The following is a 23,971-nucleotide window of genomic DNA, read 5'->3' as shown; positions in this document are numbered from 1 at the left end:
TGATTCCTCCTCTACCAGTTTACCAGAATTCAGATATTACTACTTATTACTGATTTTGTTTGCTTACCTGTTCTGTTTGTTCCTGAGAGAGAAATGCCAAAATCTCTTCCTACTATTACATAGTTTCATTTTCCTTCCTTCCTTCCTTCCTTTATTTCTTTTTTCCCATTTGGGGGTCTGTTAGTTTTTGCTTCGTGTGTTGTGAGGCTTTGCAGTTGGGTACATGCTGTTTAGGAATGCTTTGCCTGTTGTAAATCGATTTTTTGCATCGTGACACGTCCTCCCTGCTCTGTGCTGAATTCTGCATTGTTAAAATACAGCTGCTCTAGCTTTTCTCAAGGAGAACTAGAATGTGCATTGCATATTTCTTCCCATTTCTTTGCTGTTATCTGTGCATTTTCACCTAAATGGGTGTCTTAAATAGCTTTGCTTCTAAAACTCTAATGGAAGAATCTGGAGTGCTTACTTAAAAAGAGATTGTTGTTTAAGGCTGTGTTGTTTGAAGAGTCTGAATGCGCATATGTTAAACCATCCATAATATCTAGAAAATGGACATTTTTCATCATTTGCATTCCCCTGGCCCTGTTTGGAATTAAGACCCCCCATCTCTTCTCTCCCCAAGTGGCTACTGATATTTGTCATTATACATCAGTTTATATTTGTTCAAATCTAGCCAGGCTGGCCTCAAACATCTGCATCCTGTGTCCTCTTCTATGTGTTGGTTACGTGTTGTACTACAGGCGTGAAATACAACATGGCCTGGCTTTTGTAGCTTCCAAAGTCTTGTTTAAGTGGAACCATAGCATTTACTATGGGTTTTTTTTTTTTTTGTATTTTTTTAACAGACTTTATTCACTTTATTTTTCTTGTATAAAACCCCTTATGTGGTAGCAACAGCTGGAGCCTGGGTCCTCTGAACAGAGACTCTGGAATGGGCTTTCACAAGATGGTCAGTGAATTCCTGATAAGGAGACTTGGTGAACACAGTCTCTTTCCAGAGGTCATGTAGTTGTAGGTCTTAGAGATGGCATCAAAGGTGGCCTTGGCAAAGTTGCCCAGGGTGGCAGTGGGGACCCTGGCTGATGTGTAGCAGTCATCAATACGGCCATCATCAGTAGCTTCTTGGTCACAGGAGCAGAGACGATGCCAGTGCCTCTGGGGGCAGGGATGAGATGCACCAACACAGAGCCACAGTGGCCTGTCACTTTGCATGGAACAGTGTGGGGCTTGCCAATCTTGTTCCCCCAGTAGCCTCTCCTCACAGAGACAATGGAAAGCTTGGCCAAGATGATGGCCCCTCGGATAGCTGTGGCGACCTCCTTGGGGCACTTAACACCAAGACCAACATGACCGTTGTAGTCCCCAATATCGACAAAAGCCTTGAACCTGGTCCACAGGCCAGCCCTAGTCTGCTTCTGTACTGGCATGATCTTTAGAACCTCATCCTAAAGAGATACCCCCATGAGAAAGTCAATAATCTCAGATTCCTTAATGGGAAGAGAGAAAAGATAGCTCTCCAGGGACTTGATCTTCATGTCCTTAACCAGGCGGCCCAGCGTGGTGACGGGAATCCATTCCTTGTCTTTGGCTTTACCTCCACGAGCCCCACGGCCTCGACCACAGCCTCCACCATGACCGACCGCGAGCCCCTGAGACTGCTGTAGAAGCCTCCATGGAATCTGCCGCAGCCCCCTAATCCTGGGACCCTGGGTCCTCTGGGCCCTCTCGCTGCACGGGCGTCATCCGCCATTTGGTGTTTTCCTGAAGTAGAAGAAGCGGTATTTTTTTTTTTTTTTCATAGTAATTTTGAAATTTGTTCATGTTGGGTTTTAATTTTGACTTTTTTTTTTTTTTAATTTCACATGTAGTTATTTGCCTTAGGTAGAGTTTTTATTGATGTGATAAAACACTATGACCAAAACCAACCTGGTGAGGAAAAGGCTTATTTATGCTTACAGTTGTAGTCTATCATGAAGGGAAGTGAGAGCAGGAACCAGAGGAAGAAACTTGGAGGTAAGAGCTGAAGCAGAAGCCACGGAGGAGTGGCCACATCAATCACTAAGTAAGAAAACACCCCATAGACTTGCCTGCAGGTCAGTCTTTTGGATGCATTTTCTCAGCTGTGAATTTTCTCTGCTCAGATAACTCTAGCTTGGGTTGTGTTTGAAAAAACCCAATGTGGGAGGGTAGGAACAGTTTTGTGCCTTCACCTAGACAGATCCCCGGGTTGTTGCTAGCTTTTGTTGTTACACATAGAACTGCAATACGCTATCAAAAAGTCTTTGTATGTTTGCACTTAATGTCTCTTGGGTAAATACTTAGGAAAGGGATTACTGCGTCATCCAGCAGGCAGAGCTCGGTGTCTGCTTGCCAGTCTGTCTGTCTCCCAATGCGTCTGTGCCATTTCTCATTCTCACCAATGCGTCCGTCTGTGCCATTTCTCATTCTCACCAATGCGTCTGTGCCATTTCTCATTCTCACCCATGCGTCTGTGCCATTTCTCATTCCCACCCATGCGTCTGTGCCATTTCTCATTCTCACCCATGCGTCTGTGCCATTTCTCATTCTCACCCATGCGTCTGTGCCATTTCTCACTCACCCATGCGTCTGTGCCATTTCTCATTCTCACCCATGCGTCTGTGCCATTTCTCATTCTCACCCATGCGTCTGTGCCATTTCTCATTCTCACCAATGCGTCTGTGCCATTTCTCATTCTCACCAATGCGTCTGTGCCATTTCTCATTCTCACCAATGCGTCTGTGCCATTTCTCATTCTCACCAATGCGTCTGTGCCATTTCTCATTCTCACCCATGCGTCTGTGCCATTTCTCATTCTCACCAATGCGTCTGTGCCATTTCTCATTCTCACCAATGCGTCTGTGCCATTTCTCATTCTCACCAATGCGTCTGTGCCATTTCTCATTCTCACCCATGCGTCTGTGCCATTTCTCATTCTCACCAATGCGTCTGTGCCATTTCTCATTCTCACCAATGCGTCTGTGCCATTTCTCATTCTCACCAATGCGTCCGTCTGTGCCATTTCTCATTCTCACCCATGCGTCTGTGCCATTTCTCATTCTCACCAATGCGTCTGTGCCATTTCTCATTCTCACCAATGCGTCTGTGCCATTTCTCATTCTCACCAATGCGTCTGTGCCATTTCTCATTCTCACCCATGCGTCTGTGCCATTTCTCATTCTCACCAATGCGTCTGTGCCATTTCTCATTCTCACCAATGCGTCTGTGCCATTTCTCATTCTCACCAATGCGTCTGTGCCATTTCTCATTCTCACCAATGCGTCTGTGCCATTTCTCATTCTCACCCATGCGTCCGTCTGTGCCATTTCTCATTCTCACCAATGCGTCTGTGCCATTTCTCATTCTCACCAATGCGTCTGTGCCATTTCTCATTCTCACCAATGCGTCTGTGCCATTTCTCGTTCTCACCCAGTGATGTTCTCGTCTTTCCTCACCAACATTTGCAAGTTTGTCTTTTCAATCAGTGCATTTGGTGTGGGTTTTCCTCCATTTATTTATCACCCATGTATATCTCTTCTTTGATGAAGTTTCCGCTTGGGATTTTTTCCTCATTAAAATGATTGGTCCTCTGGTCCCGGGCACACCCGTGGCTGATGTTTGTGACATAAGCACGCTGCCTGCAATGAGGCTTGAATTTTGTTTTCTCTTTAAAATTTTACTTATTATTGTGGGTGTCAATGATGTGAATGTGTGAGTGTGAGAGAGTGTGAGCGAGTATAGATTAATGTGTGGAGGTTGGGGAAAAGCTTCCTGGAGTTAGTGCTTTCCTTTTGCTATGGGTTCTGGGCATCAAACTCAGATCAGTAGGCTTTGGTAGCAAGCACTGCCAAAGCCATGTTGCTGGCCCCAACCATCAAACCAGCCAGCCAACCAACCAACCAACCAACCAACCAACCAACCAACCAACCAAACATCCATCTATCTTTCTTTGAAGCAAAACATCTTTTATGTATTATTTGACAACCATATACATGGAAACAATGTATTCTGATCATATCCCCAAACTCCTCCATCTCAGGTACCCCTAAAATGTCTCAATGCCCACTTCACACCCTCTCCTGTTTTGTTTCTGTTAACCATCTTGTCCAATTAGTGCTGCCTGTTGTGATGTCGACTGATCTTTTGGCCTAGTCTTTTGTAGATCACTGTAGCTGCAGGGAGCTCATGAGAGCAACAGCTACATCATGTCCAAAATTAGTTTTACCTTCTTAGCAGTCTCTTTAGAAGAGGAAACATAAAAATTTTTATTTACTTTTATTTTATGTGCTGGGTGCTTTTCCTGTCTATGTATCAGTGCATCATGGCAGTGCAGTACACATTACACACGGGGTCAAAAGTGGGCATTGGCCCCTCTGGAACTGGAACTGGTGTTACAGGCAGTTATGAGTAACCATGTGGGTGAACCAAACCCAGGGCCTCTGGAAAATCTTAGTGCTCTTAACTGCTGAGCCATTGCTCCAGTCTCAAGAGTAAATATTTTTTTTTAAGTTTGAACATGAACAATTATATTTATGAGCTTTAAAAAAATCTATTCATGAAACTGTTGTCTGCTTAAGGTCATAAAAGATTTTCTCCTACATTTTCCCTAGAGGTCTGAGAGTTTTACATTTAGTTTTCTGTTTCTGTGCAGGGTATAAGGTTAATATTTTTCTTCATAGAGAGATTTGGTTGATTTAGCACTATCTTCTCTGCAAAAACATTTCATATCCCTCGGTGCAATATCTTATATTTGTCAAAAATAATTTACTGCCTTTATGTATAAACAAAAAAACTACAGGTGTTATGGTTGGACTTGGAAATTTCACACACAGACGCACTTGTTTGGACACTGTCAGCACGTAGGTTGTGGAGGCTTTGAGACATGGTACCTGGAGTGGATATGGGCCTTGAAGGTACTGAACTAGCCCCACTTGCGGCCTGAGTGAGCCCTTTATCTGCTTCTTGATCAACCAAGACTGAGCAAGTCACGGCACAAGCTTCCACTTCCAGGAACCAAGCCAACAGATCTTTTGGGATGGACAGACTGACTTCACCCTCTAAACTATGAGTTCAAAGAAACCTCTCCTCCATTGTTTATATAAGACATTTTGTGGCAATCACAAGGGAAGTAATTGATACACAGGTGTATTCAAATGCTTTCTATGTCTCAGTTGTTAGGAATTCATGGGATTAGGACTCTGTTCTTCTAATTTGCTTTGGATCGTTTCTCTGTGCCTATTCCAGAATAAATAAAACAATGTCTATTGACTCTAAAACTCCTAACACCAGAATAGAAGTAGAAACCATCCTTCCCTCATTAAATGTGCATGTACTGTAGCCAGATGTGGTGGTTCATACCTTTAATACCAGCACTCAGGAGGCAGACAGACAGATCTCTGTGACTTCAAAGCCAGCCTGGTCTACATAGAGTCTGTAGACCAGCTTGACTTTCTATACTCAGAGAGCCCAGATGAGTCAATACTTAATTCTGTGATAAAGACAGACACATGGAAAAGAAACCCAGTGGCCATGAAGAGAATGATCTAAAAATTTAATAGCTTGTATATACAAGATGACAACGGGCAATACAAATCAAATAGTTTGGTTTTGGCAATGTGGAATGTCATCACTCCTGTTAGGACAAGGCAGCCCTATCCCAACACATGGTATATAGCAAGAACTACAAGTATACCCTTCCTGACTTCATCCAGTGGTATTGATGCTGCACGACCCCCTTCCCTCACATACAGTCAATTGTGGTCCAATAGCTCAGCTGTTCATCTTCTGGCAGTGCAGGACTTTGAGAACTGCAGTTGTGTTTTGTTTTAAAAAGCACCATTTTCTCTTTGAAAACTTCTACTGATTTAAAAGAAGAAAAAAATCACACTGAACTCACACACATTCTTCCTAAGCTCCTCCCTGCATTTATAATTTGGTTGTTTAAAACAAGTAACATTAACTCAGTCAAGACATATATAACAAATAAAAGCACATCTCCAAATAGGCCAAAATGAAATGATTTCCATGGACAGAGACTACAAGAATCACATTTCTCGACTTGGTCATAAAGAAACAGGGAACAGTTCATCTGCCCACAGTGAATCTGGTGGCCCTAACGCCTGTGCTGTGGCCCACACAGAAGGATTGATGCTGTGACTAGCTGTCACACGGTGATGTGACTTACCCACAAGGTGCATGGCCACAGGGAGATATGAAGATCAGATCTCAGCAGTTTTGAGTGTTGAGGCTGATATGTAAGTTTTTAGAAGTGCGCAGGATACACCAAGCAATGAGACAGCAGGAAGTTCAGTGATGAAGGAGCTGGCCATTTTCCTTTGGAAAACGGGGGTAGAAAGCCCTCAGAGAGACCCTCATTAATGACTGACGGTCATTAATCCCTTCTTTTTGTTCACAGCTACAGCCTTCTATTATCTTCATGAATTCCTACTGTAATTTTTTTTTTTTAATTCAACTCTAAAAACACCCTTGAGAAAACCTAGTGGCTGAGTCACTCACAAATGCAGCCCCAGGGAAACAAGTGTTCTCGTTCTCTCTCGTTTGTGTTTTGAGACAGGGTCTCTCTGTGGTTTTAGAGGCTGTCCTGGAACTAGCTTTTGTAGACCTCTTTATTGTAGCTTCCTGTCTGTGTGGAAACAGCTTAAGCACGGCTGTAGACACAGTCTCTTGTACAGCACATAAACCTCACTCGCCTCTCTCTAGCACCAGAGACACTGGGCCTTAGGTTATTTAGGTTGATGTATACCTTTTTGAAACTCTCTCTCCCTCCTCCCCCCTCAGCTTGGAGTGTACAACCAAAGTGGAATCTTTTACCACCGTGTTAAAGACAGTCAAGTTTGCAAAAAGGGTTTCCCATACCATGACTTATTATGTGGGAGGCGAACACTTGGCAAAATATACTGAGTTCCAGATTTGGGTGTGCTGGGCTCAGATCCCTACTGGTACATGCAGAGCAATATTACAACCAACTGGCATAATTTTCTACAAAACCCAAACAGTGCAGCATTTGGAGGCGCGTACTAAGGTGCTTCTTGATTCGTTTTCAATGGAATGTATCAGACACACATCTACAAATATGGATACACAGGCATAGACAAACATGGACACATTACTGTACAGCTTATGTTTTAGATACTTATATGTATATATAAGAACCACACAGGGGAAAAAAAAAAGATTTCCCACTCCAGCTCCCTGAATTGATGAAAATCAACTAACTCACAAAATGTTAAAATATTTCATTTTCATATAAAATATCTACAAAAATAGATAACATTTACAAAAACCAGATTGTATTTCCAGTTCTCCTTAGTAATTATTCACACAGTCCCTTCCATGTCCTTGTCTTCTCAGAAGGTGGCCATCTCCAGCAAGGAACGCTTGAACAGCTGAGCATTTCTGGACAAGTCTGTTACTTGATGCACCATCTCCTGCAAGGCGGTGGTGCTGGGGTAGTGGAGGGCAGCCATCTTGGTTGCCATCACTATGGTCTTGAGCTGTTCACAGAGCTGGTTGCTGGAGTTCCTGACTTTATTTCGAATGTCCTGGGAAGCCACCTGCCTTGTCAGAGTGTCCCCAATGAATACCAGTTTGTGTGCGCTAAGAATGACAAACTTGCTGTGGGCCACAAAGATCCGTGGGGGCTGGGCTGAGCTAACGCAGCTGAAGAGGGCGTCGATGGCGTTGAGGAGGGATATGAAATGGGTCTCGCACTGGTCGTAGTAGAAGCATAGTAACTGCCTATCCTGAGCGCCCACACTGCTGTTTGTGGTTGGGAGGGCCTGGGAGGGCTTCCATTTAGAGATGTCATTCTCCACGGGCTTGGTGATCTCTTGTTCCAGCAGCTGGAACCGACTCAGCTGGAAGAAAGATAAGAGGTTCTGTTAAGGAAAAGACGTGCGTTGTAAAGGGAGGGAGACATGGGTGTGGACTCAAAAGATACCAGCTTCATCCTTAATAGATGCCAGGTACTTAGGATCTGTGAGACCTTGGTCAGGCTGTGCTTCCCAAACTGTATAACACAGACCCCAGGAAGAGGATTTCTAAGGGGTCCCCCAGCCCTGACCTGTGATGACACCATTTGTCCTTTTTTGCATTCTGATGGTAAGGTAATGGGTTCAAACCCAAGCCTCACCTTCTATGTCATTATGAGGGATCAGCCAATTACTACTTTTCACAAAGTGCTGGAAACAGTGTTTGGTGAATTACAGGCTGAGAGAAAGCAAGGGAAAACCAGATGCAGTGACCTTTCTGTCAAACACACCACTGACAAATTTGCTACTTCCTGGGAAAGGCCCTGCCTCTCTCCTCAAGATGGAAAATTCATGAACCTTCTCTATTTCTCCTACCCTCTCTGTCAAGATGTACATATTACGATTCTTTACTCTTGGCTAGTATTACAACTGCATACCTATTTTGGGAAAGGACACGAGGAAATCCCAGCATTAATTGCTTACTGTATTTTATAGCATTTGTATGTTGGTCAGAGGACAATCCACAGCAGCTGGTTTCTGGGGATCAAACTCAGGTCATCAGGCTTGGCAGCAAGTCCCCAACCCTGAGCCATCTCAATGGCTTGGGCATCACCTTTTTCTGATGCTCTCTTTTGCATCCCTAATTGGACTGAAATGATAATTTCTAGCGATTTCACTAAGAATCCCGAGTTTAGGACTCAATCTGTCACCTTGATTCAGAACTGAGTCAGCACAGGGACAATGACATCCTACTTCCCCCTAAGAAGTGCATAGTCAGTTTTGTATTGCACAGAATTGACTTGCTTCTTAGGAATGACTTTAGTGTGTGACAGTTCCCACAAGCTCTGCTGTCTTATGGGTCTAATTGCAAATGAAAGCACAGCAGACAGGGGGTGGTGTTCCAACATTATCTGATAATAATGCGTTTGATTTCAAATCATGTGTTCATAGAGGGCAGAACTTTCCCATTTTACAGAGAAGGAACTGAAGTTTTGGCCCATCACATGATGCTCAAGTGAACACACCCATTGGCTATGAACAAGGGTCTGAACTCAAGTTTTTGTAAAGGTATCTTGTCACTTCATGTTGTGATCTTGTGAGATAGAGCATCTACTGTCGATTTCACCTTTAAAGAGTGTGTATCTTTAGTCCATTTCTCTTTGTTTTCATGTCCTTGACTTAGAAATATCTATCCTTGCCTGCTGTACTCATTAACCCTTAGAGCGAATGTGCCCTGCTCAGAGCCCTAGGGAAATGGACTTGGGCATGTCTCACAAACGTTGGATCATTCCCTTTGACCTTTAGACTGGACCATGCAAAAAGGCAGGTAGAGGGATGGGGTGGAGGGGAGAGTTAGAATCAAACTATCTTAGGAATCTGATAACCACAGAAGGCTGTTGACTAAGGAATCCCATGTGAAACACCGTGCTTTGGAGCTCGGCACAATGGCACAAGCCTGCACTCCCAATACTCAAGAATATCAAGTTTGAGGTGAGCCTGGGCTACATAGTGAGACCCTACCTATCACAAAGCATAACATAATAAAACAAAGCCCCATAGAAAGGGCTTAGAGCATCCATTTGTGTGTTTTATAAAGTTAGGTGGGGCCTGAGTGAGGAGGTGACTAGAGAAAACGTCAGAGTAGAGGAGAATGAAAGAGATGCCGGAAGAGAACCAAGAGAAACACAGGGAGAAAAGATAGCATTGGATCCTGTTGGTCTTGGCTCCATCTTCATTCTCCTGATTTCCTTACCGTGGCCTCAAGAGAAAACCAGGCATGGACCAACCTGAGTGGGACTCTGTCCTGAGATCCAAGGCTTTAGCCCAAGTAGTCCTAATGTGTTATATATTAACAGGTATAGCCTGAAATAACCCCATCATTTGGATGAAATCCAGGTATACTCAGCTGAAGTCACAGACCACAAAGCTTCACTTTGTTCTTATGTCTTATTATACGCCTGGGACTTCTTCATGCCAGCGTGCTGGCAGGACCCCAGCCTTTTGAAGTTACCCACTCCTTATTAAGTAGAGCCCTTTCCACCACCAAAGAGCCTGTTGTTTTGTTTGAACTTACCTGATGATGCTCCAGCTGGGCCTTGCTTTGCTTGATGATGTTCTCTTTCTCCAAGAGCTCCTTCTGCTGTCTCTCGAACTCCTCCTTGCCCTATTGTTTTCAAAACAAAGACCGTATTATCTCACTTAGAACAGCTTCATTGACAAATGCACTCAGACTCTCATTATCCACTGACCACTTCCCTCATGTCCAGCTAGACATTATAACCACTGACAGGTCTTCCAGAGTTAGTGTGGAGACAGGCTTGGAAAGTAAAGCCTGTTTCCAAGTGGGCTGCCATGTTGCTGCTCCTTCTAGCAGGAAGGCTTCCCATGATCCTCTTTAAATCTCTTAAGAGGCTTTATTTTTTCGTGGTTCTTTTGTAATGGATTATATATGAACTCATGCACTTTCAAACCAAGGTTAAAAAAAATGGCTGCACATCACTTCCAATTTCTTTGTAGCTCCTGTATCTCCCCATCCACACTTAATATCCTCCAGGGTACACCATCAGAATCCTGGAGAGTTGAATGTTAAATGCCTTCATCCAACCTAGGCCATTCCTCAGCATGAGATGAAGCTCAGGTGATCCTTTCTACTCTCCTTCACCTGAGCACTTTCAATACTAAACAGTTTTCAGCATAATTCATGGCTCTCAATCAAATGGAAGAGAATGGCAGAATAAGACATTAAACAAATAGTAAGTACTAGATTATGGTAGAGTGAATTCTTCAAGGCAGATGGGAAAGTTTTCAGGATCCTTCGTCAATTGAGAAAATTTATACTTCTAGGAAGCAGTTTACAGAGTTTAACATATGCAGGTCAAGCTGTCGGACAATTGGTAAATGAATACAGGTCTTCTAAATCTGATGGGGCTATGTGTTTTTGTAAGTAGTGAAAGACAGACAGACAGACAGACAGACAGACACACACACACACACACACACACACACACTCTGTAGGTCTCAAGAGTTCCTCAGAGACTCTGTATGTATAGATATTTTCAATAGTGTTTTTTTCTTAACAGTGATATGTTTTAAAACGTATTTCTATTACTATGGGCTGTTTCATGGAACTGTGCCACAAAGCACAGGAAGAGGAAGAAATGATAGCATGACTAGTCGGCCTACTCTTCCCATTGATGAGTCTCCTTCAGCTTGCTGAGGTATATCATCAGTGAGCTTTAATACAACCCTTTGAGTTAGTGCATTCTCAAAATAAAATTAAGGCCCAGGGAGGCTAAATACAGTGACTGCACAATTCCTGTACAACTTCACCCTTAATTTCTACAACACTCGGATTAGCACTCAGCATGTTCTTGCCTTCGGCTGTCCAGCCTATGGACATCTGTCCTAGGCTCCCTGAATGTGAGTGTGGGTGGCTTATGGGTCTGGTTTCCTTACCTGTAGGTGGACATAATCATAATCATCCATCCAACTCCTTTCGGAACCATCACTGCTACTACAGTCTTGTGGTTGGTCCTTGCCTAGAGTGGGAGGCAATGGCTTATTGTGGACCTGGGCCTTGTAGTCACCAGGGCGCAATGGCTGCATCTGGGGCCCCGTATGCGTGTACTCGCTTGAGTTCATGATGCTGTCGGGCCCATTCTTCAGATGGGAACTGCCAGGACCTGCTGCTCTAAAAAGAGTCTCTGCATAGGTGCTGATGGTGGTGGTCAGTTGCTTGGCATCATCTGGTACTGTCTTGGCTACCATCACAAACCGGTCCAGATCATCACATTTATTTTGGGGCTTATTGATAGCTAGGACATTCAGGGACCAGCTGCACTCATTCAAATCATGGCTGGTTTGACTTAGAATCTGGTGGGAGTCTTCTACTCTTTGGAGTTCCCGCTTCATTTTGTTGTGGAGGACCAGTTCTGGGAGGCAGGCGGCATTGGCTAAAGCTCCCTTGGCAAAATGGAGGTATTCTCGTAAAAACAGCTCCACCTTATCCACTGCAGTGCGGATCTCATTGATGTGTCTCTCCATGTATCCGTAACACCGCCAGTCTGTGGTGGCGAGTGACATGAGGCTGCAGACACCCATCTCCAGGGTCTGCTGGAGCCGATAGAGCTTCTCAATGGCCGTGTCTGGGTCCAGTAGAAGCCTTTTGTCCTGAGATGGGGAGGCTGACAATGAGGACTCCTTTGAGGAGGTGGAAGACGTCGACATGTTACTCCTGGTACTGCCAGTGCTGGAGAAAGACAGTCGGTTGATTCCATCTACCACATCCCGAGAGCCCTTGGCATCTGCTGGGTTGTGCAGAGGGACATCGTAAACACCATCTCTTTCCTCTGGATTTGCCTTTTCACTGGTTTCTGTGGGTGCCTCCAGAAACTGAACTCCTCGGGGCACATCATATGCATCACTCTGAGTGCCCCCGGACTGCCCCAGCTGAGAGGGAGGATGATGCAAAGAAAGGCTCTGATGTCTTCGTGCCATTGGTTCTGCAGCTCCTGGGGCATCACAGGTGAATTTGGAGTGAAGGTCCTTCCCTGCTGCCTTGGTGCTGGTTGGAGGGATGTCATAAACCCCCTCAGGTCTAGTATCTGGCCTTCCATCTTGTTTCACTGGAGAAGGGAAATCATATTCCTTTTCCCTAAGCTCTGCTTCATCTCGACAAGCTGATGGTGGAATGGCATAGACCTAAAAAATAAGTAAAAAACCAACTTATTTGTTCAGTTGGATCTTGGATGGAGGCAGAAAATGAGCAGTCCATGAAGGTGTGGTCCAGAGTTCACAGACCTGTTTATTAGGTCTTCTTCCTCCCTCCTCCCACCGTTTACTAATTTCAGATGTTTCCCAGGTGCAGCATGGTCCTTAGAGGATGTGTTCCCTCCTCCTTATACACGAGCATCCTTTACCATTCTCAGTGCTGGCTGGCTTGCGTGTAGAGTCCTAAGTTGCTCACCACTGGGGTGCAGTCTCATATTTCCAATCATTTACTGACTATCCTACACAGGTTGACCCATGCTAGGAGATGGAAGATATGATACAGAGGACTGAGGGACCTGAGTTCTCTACTTGGTCATCAAATGATTTGTAAAGCTGCCCGAGTCTCCTTAGTATTCAGAGGCACAGTTCCCTATCTGCTCAGCGAAGCTAGCTGGATTTGAAGTGTGGGTACTCTTAGAGAATAACAAAACCAAATGAACTACCTCTTATATGCGAACTGAGGGAGCTGTAGACCAACGATTCTCAACCTGTGGGTCATGACCCCTTCGGGGGTGAACGACCCTTTCACAGGGTCACACATCAGATATCTTGCATATATACAGTTTATAACAGTAACAAAGTTAAAGCAATGAAGTAGCAATGAAAATAATTTTATTGTTGGGTGTCACCACAACATGAGCAACTGTATTACAGGGTCACAACATTAGAGAGGTTGAGAACCACTGCTGTAGACCCTTCTAGAAAAATGAGATGTATAGATATTGAAAACTGAATTCACTCTCTTCCCTTCCGATTGACTCTCATTATTGACATCTTGATATTTTAGGGTTATAAACTTACAATTATAAATTTGTGGTTAATTGTGTCCTCTCCCCCTTGCTTCCTTCCCTCTTCCTCCCCTTCCCCCATGAAGATGGTTTTTGTTTTTTGGAGTATGCCATTCTTATTTTATCCCGATAAATTAATACCCATCACCACTGCACCACACACTCGGAGATACTCATCCATGCCCAGTGCTTCTCCAGCTCACTTACCCCTTGAGTAGGGGGGATGTCATATACCCCTTGAGGTTTTATCTCTCCCACTGGTACTGAAAACACAGGTCCTTTCATTGACGAAGGAGGGATGTCATATACCTGAAGAGAAACACTTGAGTTACCCAGGATGGTATTACTTCTCTTGCTACTGTTTCCTTATGGATTTATTTATCAGGTCGTACAAGACTTGGTTTTTAACAGCACCCCATGCCATCAGGGGTTTATGGAAGTTTCCTTTAGAAGTTTTGCATTCTTTGATTTTGAGCGAATATGAAAACGATCTTACGTGAACTATTTGCTTTATAATTTAAATTGCTCACTTCCAGAAATAAGTTGACAGACCGATAATGCAACATTTCTCAGATGGAAGACTAGACTTTCTGGTCAGGCAAACCCAGTAACACAATTCAAAGGACACAGTCCCTGGACAGGCAGCTCAGAGCTCCACATGATGAGGTTGTGACTGGTAATTCTCCTGTGTGGCCCTGAAGACACGCTACCCGCAAGGCCAGCCCCCCTGGTGGTTCCCATTGCCTACCCCTTGAGCAGTGTGGGAAGGAGGGACATCGTAGACATCCTTTTGGAATCTGGATGGGTACTCGTACACATAGCCTTGACCTGTCCTCACTGGGGTGATCACCTGTGGATGAAAATACACAGAGATGTCAAATGACAACCCCGAGTCCTCAGCAGACCTCTCAGCTTATAATCAGGCACCCGTCCCTAATAAATTCCCCACAGAAAGGAAAGAAAGAAGACAAAAGGAAGGAAGGATGGAACAAAAGGAAGAAATGGAGGGCGAGAGGGAGAAAAAGACATGAAGACACAACAAGGTCAGAATATGTAGGAAGTGTCTGAAATATCATTATTTTATTTCTTAAGGATCTCCCAAAAATTCTACCAAAGTTCAACCATAGAATCACAATTCCTTATAGTCAAGGAGATATAAAGTTGTCTTATATCACATAAACTATGACACAGGCTGGAGAGAGGGCTCAGTGGTTCAGGGCACTTGCTGCCCTTACAGAGGACCTGGGATGAGTTCCCAGCACCCACCACGGCAGCTCACCACCGTCTGTATCTCCAGTCCTAGAGCACTGATCCCCTCTTCCGGCCTCCAACAGCACCAGGAACATGTGTGGCACATACATATATACATACATGCAGGTAAAACATTCATTCACATACACAAAACTCAACAAGTCCCATAAGATAGAATAATGAAAGTCTTAAGCTGATCCTTTTGGAGTGGCAGAAGCAGAGCTCTCCAGTTTAGAAAAGGCTCCAAAGCTTTTGTAAAGTACATAATACAAATAGTTTGGCCGCTTGAAATTCCTCTCATATCTTCCCCAGTATGCCTCTTCGTCTGACATTATTACTGTGATTATGACTGAAATTCCATGGGTCACTCTAGTCCTTTCACAGTGCCACTGCTGAGCAGCCTAGTTCTTATAGCTGCCTGGGAGCACTCACTCTAGTTTATGAAACAGGGGAGACCCAGTTCCCCTCAGTGTCTATAGGAGATTGGGACCAAAGTTCCTGGATGCTCAAGTCTATGGGGTGTGGTGTTTTGCATGAAACCTCCATACATCATCTGGCACTTTAAAACCCTCTCTGTATTACTTTATGGTCTATAGTGCTTTACAAAGACTAAGTCAATAGATGGTAGACAGTATTGTTTGGGAACACAAGTCTAAACACGTTCACTGCAGATGCAATTATTTCCTAAATAGTTTTGATGTGCGGCTGGTTGTCTCCTCTGACGTGGAACCCATACTGCAGAGGATAAACCTCGTTGGTGAGGAAGCCCTCAGGACTTTCTACTTTGAAGTGTTCTGACCTCTAATCTCTAATCATTTCCCCATTTACATCAGGGAAGCAAATATCCCCCAAAGCACTTACATTCTGCAGTTGTAGAAATCAAATAGATTCACCATGGACGCTGGCATCTGGAGCCAAAGTTAGCAGAATGAATCTCACCTAGTGGGCTAGCCTGCTTACTTCCCATTGTCCCTCCCTCCCTCTCTCCTTCCCTTCCTCCCTCCATCCCTTCTTTTATGTGTGTCTATGTGAATACACACTCTGGTATGTGCATATGTGGAGAGCAGGGGTTGACCAACTTCATGTATCTTTCTCTCATTTACCTGTTTATTTATTTGTTTGTTTAAGATGCCATCTCTTCACTGACGGGGAGCTCACCACTTGGTTAGACTAGCTGGCTTGTGAAGCCCTGGGATGTGCCTTTCCCAGTGCCCATACCTTCCCTGGGGTCATAGGCACGTGCCACTACACCTGGCTTTTCCATATGCGTTGCGGATCTGAATTCAGATCCTCTCATTTGTACAGCAACACTTTACCCACTGCCAGCTCCTATGTTCTGCTATGTACTGCATTGGGTAATTTTAAGCAGGATAGAAACACTATTCCAGCTTAATTGATTTAATCTTCTCAGGGCTTGCAAATTGCCACAGTCTTATTTTTGCTTGACTCCCTACTACCAAGCCATTTACAGTGTCCATGTCTAAAACTGCTCACTGTGTCTTTGAGAACGACACCAAAAATTAGGAAGATCTGTCAGTTCCCAGGAGGCCCTCATCTTTCATCCTTTTACGTGAAAACTCTGGCGTCAGGCTGCCTACAAAACTATGTGAAAAATGTTCCATGTCCGTCGTAAGCTGAAGCAAGTGGAACACAGCCAAATGTACCAGGGTCCGTACCCCAGGGTCTCCAAACCCTCCCTGTTCAGTTTTGTCTAAAATGCCTGATGCTTACAACTGATTGTTTCTTGCACTGAAGGTAAAAGAGATTAGTATGCAGCAAACATTTCCATCCAGTCTCTCTCCATTGTCTGGGTTTAGAAAAGGAACGTAGCGCTTTAAGTTTGTTGGCATGGAGTGACGGAACCATTTTATGAAGCAGCCATTGTATTGTGCACAGCAAATATGCCTTCATAAAGCAAGGGGCCGTTTTCTAAAGTCTTTTGATGCCCTTGTATGGTTTTTTTTAGGTTTTTTTAGGTTTTTTTTTTTTTTTTTTTTTTTTTTGCACTTACCATTGTGCAAGAGAGATATGAAGATCTTGTAGCCGGTCTGTTTGTAACTGTCTATTTAGCTTCGCAATAGAACATGCACACAACCCAGCTATTGTTGAGTGTGGAAGCTTCTAAGAGTGGGTTCTGTGCCAAGCTGCCAACTTCAGGATGCTAGTGAACTAATGCTCATTAAGTTGAAGCCCTGCATCCCTCTTCATCTTTTATTTTGAAAATGGGGCTTGGGTAGGGAGGTAGAGGGGGCAGTGCTGGTGTCTGAGTGTGGTTTGGGGAAAGCAGGCAGGGCATGACCCTTAGAAAGGGCTGGGGACCAAGCCATCCCTTGCTTTTGTGGCCCTTCCCTGGCAGGGCACACACAGGCTTCTTGGTATTTACCATTCCACTTCCTGACAAATGTCACAGAACCCCCAACTTGCTGTCTCTTTCTCATTTGGAGGATGCCTGTGGTCATCTGGTGTTTAAAACTTTGCATTCCAAACCAGTCATTTTCCCTTGTTTATGCAGTTAAAGAAACAGATGGTGAAAACCACGGGAGGAAAAAGCCAATAAAATACAGCTTTCCCCATCCCAGCATTCCCGATGGTGCGCTCTAACTCACATGGGCCCACTGATGACATTTCAGCAGGACCAAACCTTTGCATCTGGAGGGACAAGTCCAGAGCATTTAAGTGATCCATGTGGTGATTTAGGAAAGATTTCTGAGGCTCTCTTTAGCACTAGCTTTGTCCCCATCCTTGCTAGGACCCTTTCCATGCCAATGGTGTGTTCCCTCCTCAGGGGAAAGGCTCAGCCAGCCAGACCTTCAGGCTCACTCTTCCTGCTTGACAGGAGCACACAAAAATCACTCTGCATTATCTCCTCATCCAGCTTCCTAGGACTACTGACTTTCAGCCGAACGCGCACACCAAGAGCTGGCTAAGACCATGGGTTTGGAAGAATTCTCCTGGGTATTGATGAAGTCACTACATAGGGGCGTTTGCAAACTAATTTAATGAAACCAAGTCAGGCTTTTCATTTCCCCTTTCTCCCTGTTGTTTTTTCTTTTGTGCATTCCTTTTATTCTATGTATTTATTTATAGTTACAAAGGCTTAGCCCTAAGAATTACCAAGCTGACCTCTTAATTCATTGCTGATTCCCAGGGAGCTAAGCTGTGAGGTGGGCTGGGGCCCCTGAAAGGTGCAGTGATTTTCCTTCGAAGCATCTGCCCAATCATACATGGATCTGTGTCTGCCCTGCTGAGGAATTCTGCTCCTGTCAACTAACCAGAAGAGCTATGAAGCAGAGAGAGACTGTAGTCATTTGGCTTTTTCCTTCCTTTCCTTAAAAAAATGTTTGGAATCAACTCTTATTAGTTGTTTGCGTATGTGCACACTTGGGAGTGTGTAGATATATGCTTGTGTGCACATGCCTGTGAGGGTGTAGATGTATGTGTGTGTGTGGTATGTGTGTGCTCATAGTTGGTGAATGTGTGTGTATGTGTGTGCTCACACTTGTGAGTGTGTAGATGTATGTGTGTGTACAGATGTATGTAGAAATGAATGTACATATTTCCGTGTGTGTGCTGTGTGTATGTTCACACTTGTGAGTGTGTGGAGGCCAAAGGCTGATTCAGGGGACTCCTCAATCTCTTTCAACTTTATTTTTAAAAAAGATTTAAGATTAGATGCCCATAATCTGTTTGTATTAGATGTCAAGATACTACTGTTGCTGTGTATGATGTAATAGTTACCTACCTGTAACCCTAGTATTCAAGAGGCTGAGGCAGGAGGACTGTGAGTTTGAAGCCAATCTAGGGTACATAGCAAGACTCCTTCAGACACACACACACACACACACACACACACACACACACACACACACACACAAACCAGAAGGAAACACTGCCAATAACACTCCCCGCCCCCTTGACTATGTTACAGTTGTGTGCAAGAGGCTTGAAGACTTAGGTTAAATTCTTAGCTATGAAGGCTGTGAAGCTGTTAAATAATAATGTTTCACATCAAAATACTCTGTCAAAAAAAAAAGGATTTAAAAATATTTAGTATTTTTTATGTAGGTGTTCCATGAACATTTGGAACCCTCAGAGGTCAGAAGGTGTCAGATCCCCAGGAGTGGACAGTTGTGAGCAGGCATGTAGGTGCTGGGAACTGAACTAGGCTCCTCTGCAAGAGCCTCCAGTGATCCTAACCCCTGCCTTATCTTCCCAGCCCTCATCTTATCCACTGAACCTGGTCCTCTACTGGCTCTACTGGCTGCCAAGGAGCTTGAGATCCACCTGTTTCCACCTTCCGAGTGCTGGAGTTATAGTCACATGTTTGGTTTACATGGGTGCCTGAGTTCCCAGTTCAAGTCCTTACACTTGCATGGCAGACACTTTACTCCGTCATCTCAGGAGCTATTCATTGTACATCTTAATGGAGTTCAGTGTGATAGTCTCACATACACCGCGCACATGGTATGCATCGACTGCAAATATTTACAAGAGAAGAGTCTGTTGAATCTATCTCTAGGGCTGGGCCCTGGCAGGTAGAGTGAAAACACCAAAGACCGAGGATATGCTAGCCCTCTAATTATGTGTTTACATAAGCCAAGGAAACACCAGCCAGCGGTTCTGCCTTGCACATCAGTGGTCTTTGATTCTCCCCACACTGAGCCTTAGATCCTGGCTGTGGGGACAGCTTTTGAAGATGTTCCTGACACAACCTGTCCTTTGTAGCTGCAGATTCTGAAGCCACAGATTCAAGCAAAACTCAGGGGGAAACTGCATGAAACAACTCGCACCTTTACTGAGCATACACTGGCTTCCATTTCTTTGTCAGCCCTTTCCTAAAAAGTACAGTCTAACAAGTGTGTGCACAGCATCTAATTGCACCAGACTTTGTAAGTTACCTAGAGATGATACAACATCTGCGTGAAGATGTCTGTAGGTTAGACAAGCATTATGGCATTTTTGGTAAGGATCTTTAGAGATCCTGGAGTGAATTCCCAGAGATGACACAGGGGTCTTTCTACTTTCATGATTCCTAATTTGGAGAGCCATGCACATGGAGTTAAAAGAAATGCCCACTTGGATAACAGAGGGCTTGAGTCTGTGGTTTGGAGGAGACCCTTGGGGCTCTTTGTTGATGTTTCCACTTTCAGTTCACTGGGCTTGTACCATAGCAGAGCCAAGCATCCTGCATCCAGACGCTTGAAGGCCTAGTAAATAGATGCAGAGGAGATACAGCTGGGCTTCTGTGCTTGGGAGACAGTGCACTTCCCACTGCAAGGTCGGCAGCCATGCCTGTGTCCCAGTACTGGGCTGTGTTATCAGATCTTGCATGCACTCTGCAGTCAGAAATATAGAAATCTGGTTTTCAAAATTGGCTCAAAATTTCAAAGTGTGTGTTGGCTAAATAAACCACATCTCTGGCCCCTAGGCTGCCTGCTTACTTTCACCTGTATATTTTTTGTTGGTTTGTTTTGTCTATGTTCTTTCTCCTTCCTCCTTTGGTACCTTGAAAACCCCAAGTTCTGACCAATAACATTTCTATCAAGACTAGAAGACTCTAGTTTCCTTAAATGCCCCCCAAGCCCCCACAACTGCACCTTTTTTGTCTATGCGACTCTTTCCCCTTCCTTATATTCAGATTTCATTGTTTTCAGAGCCAAGCAGAATGCCTCTTTCTCAGAAAGCCCAAGGCAGATGGATTATCTCTGTCCTTGCAACACTCCAAGTGCTTTCTAGACAATTCTGATGGTGCATGTGATTTGTGGTTGGGCTCTCTCGGTGACCTCGTGGCTTTTCTTAGTATGGTGGAGCTATTTCTTATCCATTTACATATGAGCAGCAGGGTTTAGCACTGTGCCTTGATTGTAAGAAAGATGGTGCTAGAAGGATGGTGAACTATCTCTGTCTACATAGAATAAGCTAGTTTTCCAGGTCGGCTAGCTCTGGAGTGAGTAGCGCCCCTCCCCCCAGGCTAACAGGCAAGAGTCATATCAGCCATGGTGATGGTGAGGACAAAAGGGAGAGAACCAAGAAATGGTGAATGTTCTGTGTGGCTGAGCAACCACTCACGAATGTATCAGCAGCTGTGCTGGGAGAAAGGAGGCAGCAGACTTTGCTGTCTTCTTTGGCCCCAGAAAGAAAACATAATTTACAGGACTAAGCATTGTGTTTTAGTTCCCAGGGCATGGGACAGCCCTCCTATCATAAGAAGTAAGTACCAAAGGTTGAAAAGCTTAGTGGCTCTGCAGAGGTAAATGGTTAATGACATAAGCTGAGCGTGGGTAGAGCTGGACCTGTCTGTGGATCTACCACTTTAGAAGTCAGGAGAACATGAGCAAGGCCGTGGCCAGGCTGTGAGCCATCGTGTGTGGGATGTACAAAAGCTTGAGGTTAGATTTATCTGTGCCTATGAGGCTGGCAGATGGAAGCAAAATCCTCCCTGAAGGTAGAGAGCATGTCATAGACGCCAAATTATTTTTACCAAAATGATCTAAAGGACAGTGTCAAAGACACCCAGCGAACTGGTGCCACAGGAGATAAGATCATGGCACAGGAGGAGAGGCAGAGCTTGCTGGTAGGGATGGAATCTCAGTGCAAAGATCTCAAAGCTGTTTGCCTTCTAAGTGTTTCATGATTAAACATGAAGATGAAACCGAGCTCACTAACTTCTATGTTTAAGTTAGACGAAAAGAAAGTCATCTTTAGACACGAGTGAAGCATTGAAAGTGTGGCCCACGAAGCACTGGGAACTTCAAAGCAAAGCCACAAATGACAGGGGACTTTGCTTCCTAACAACCGTCAGCAGATTTACTTGGGTTGTTATTTGATCAGTATTGCCATCATCATGACTATCACCAACATAGGTCAAGGTACTCCAGTGGAAAGGGGGAAGGGGTGCCTTCCTGGGTTTTAGAGATGAAGGCCTTTTCTGAAGGGAGGTCCTATGCTCAGGACACGTGACTAAAATTCTCATCAGTGGGAGACCTCAAGCTAATGCTTGTCCAAGAGTATCTCACCAAGAAGCAGGGTGTGGAACCTGCCCTAGAGATAACTTCTTACATGATGTCACTGGGGACAAGGCATCAGCAAGTCTACTTGGGCTGGACCTTCCCTTGGGTGTCTGTTACACCTCCCTAATGCAGAGCTGGGGTTGGGACAGCTTCAGCCTCTCATCTGCCTGCTGCCAGCTCACTGGAGCACTAAGAGATGCAGGGAGGAAGCAGCCATCTACCATCTATGAAAGCAAGCTCCCCATATCCCCCCTAAAAGCCTCAGGCTCTCCCATGTCTCTCTGTTCTTCCTTTGGCATCTTCCCTATTTCCCCAATCTACCAGCATCCACGAGGGACAAAAGAGTGGAAGCTGAAAAGTTGATCTCATAGAAGCTTCCAGTAGAATGAATAGAGTGATGGTTAGATAAAGGCTGGGGAGTGGGTGGAGGCAGGGGCATGCAGAGAGCATGGTGGATGCACGCAGCCATCCATTTGTATGGGAGAAAACAATTCTAAAGTTCCACACCACAGAAATGTATTTCAAAATGGCAGTAGAGAGGATCCAAATGTCCCCAACATCAGAAAATGACAAATGTTTGACCTGATGAACAGGCCAACCCCAACTTGACTGATCAAGTACTGAGATAGCCTATAAATATGTACAATTACTATATGCTGTTTTAAAATTATAAATATATTATATATGCATATATACATACATATATATGGAACAGAAAAATATTTGAGTAAGAAAGAATTGAGCAGAGTAGAGACATGGAGATGGGCTGGGAAGAGAATAGGAAACTTTAAAGTTGTTGCTCATATTATAGTTGTTATTATTTATAATTCTACTCTATCTTTTATCAACGTATTACCACCTATCTACTACCCTATCTACCAACCTTTGTATGTAACATAGCTGTGGTTGGGGATGTAGCTCAGTGGTGGTGGGTGCTTGTCCAGTATGTGCAAGGCCCTGTGTCCTGTTCTTAGCACAGCCAAAAAAAAAAAATCTTTACAAAAATCACAAAGTAGAATTTTAGGAAAAATTAAAACAATAACAAGAATTCTACCTGGAAGCATTTTCTTCCATAGTGCATGGAAAATCACAATAGTTATGGATATAATGTCTGATTTTTTTTCAGCTAAGTCTGTAGCCCCTCATCTTCTGCCAGAATCACTGCAAAAACACCGTTTTAGGAACGGCATACACTGTGCGATGCTTGCCCCTGCTGTTTAGATATGGGCAGGTGAGATGGCTCAGTAAATAAAAGGGCTTACTGCTAAACTTGACAGCTTGAGTTCAATCCCTGGCACTCACCTGCTAGAAGGAGAGAATTAATTCCTGAAAGTTGTACTCTGATATCCACACATAAACTACAAATGAACATGTGTGTATGCCCATACACACACACACACACACACACACACACACACACACACACACACACCCCTAGATGTTGCCTAAACTACTGACCAGGACAGAGCAGACAGAGCAGGAAGGTGAATAGCCAGGCTCTGGTGTTCTGCCGTAAGGCCTTCCCCATAACTAGGTAACTCAGGAAATATGCCTCTCAGAAAGCACAGTGGGCGCGGATGAGAGGTGAGAGCATACCATTGCAATGACAGACACACATGCAGCTTGGCCATCAACAAGCCCTGAGGTGGTCTAATGAACAAACTAGCATCTATTGCTTTGTCCTTGCAAGGGTGGGAACCGTAAGAGAAGCTCTCTGCCTCCCTACCCCCCCCCCTTGATTTATATTACCTCTCTTTGGGTTTTGTGCATTAACAAGACTATGTGGATTTCTAAAACTGATTACTTATTACATAGGAGCTATTCCACTCATATAAAATAAAAAAGCGCTAACGGAGACACCAAAGCCTTTATTGGGGCTCATAATAACCCTTTGTCTTAAATGACCAAATTGCCCTCTTCCTTTTCCAAGAAAACCCCAGGAAAAGAAATGCCACTCCCACCATAGCCTGGTCACTAGGACCGGGGCTCAGTTTTCAGGAACTGAGAGAGCTACAGCGGGCTGTCTGTGAGCAGAGGAAAAGCCACACATCGTCTACCGCGGATTTATTAATTCTCTGTAAATTCTCTCTGCTGAGCTTTGTAGTGAGATAGTTCTGTGGCACTGACCACGCCCATTGGGGGG

At 44.4% G+C, this 23,971-nt stretch overlaps 1 protein-coding gene and 1 pseudogene across 2 annotated transcripts in view; both read right to left on the bottom strand.

Annotated features, from left to right (window-relative positions):
- Positions 1-839: 839 nt before the first annotated feature.
- On the bottom strand, positions 840-1,750 carry LOC127229315 (40S ribosomal protein S2-like; annotated as a pseudogene).
- Positions 1,751-5,547: 3,797 nt separating this feature from the next.
- The window catches only part of Nedd9 (neural precursor cell expressed, developmentally down-regulated 9), a 166,853-nt gene continuing 148,429 nt past the window's right edge, over positions 5,548-23,971 (bottom strand). For both annotated transcript variants that reach the window (XM_051194383.1, XM_051194382.1), the window contains 5 exons: positions 14,316-14,417; positions 13,775-13,876; positions 11,466-12,710; positions 10,084-10,173; positions 5,548-7,895 (listed from right to left, as the gene is read on the bottom strand). In XM_051194383.1, the coding sequence (XP_051050340.1) occupies positions 7,386-7,895; positions 10,084-10,173; positions 11,466-12,710; positions 13,775-13,876; positions 14,316-14,417 (2,049 nt within the window). In that variant the 3' untranslated portion in view covers positions 5,548-7,385. The remainder of the gene's footprint in view (positions 7,896-10,083; positions 10,174-11,465; positions 12,711-13,774; positions 13,877-14,315; positions 14,418-23,971) is intronic.

This window comes from Phodopus roborovskii, unplaced genomic scaffold (assembly GCF_943737965.1).
Source record: "Phodopus roborovskii unplaced genomic scaffold, PHOROB, whole genome shotgun sequence".
NCBI classification, from domain to species: domain Eukaryota; kingdom Metazoa; phylum Chordata; class Mammalia; order Rodentia; family Cricetidae; genus Phodopus; species Phodopus roborovskii.
This window is presented reverse-complemented; position numbering and strand designations above follow the sequence as displayed.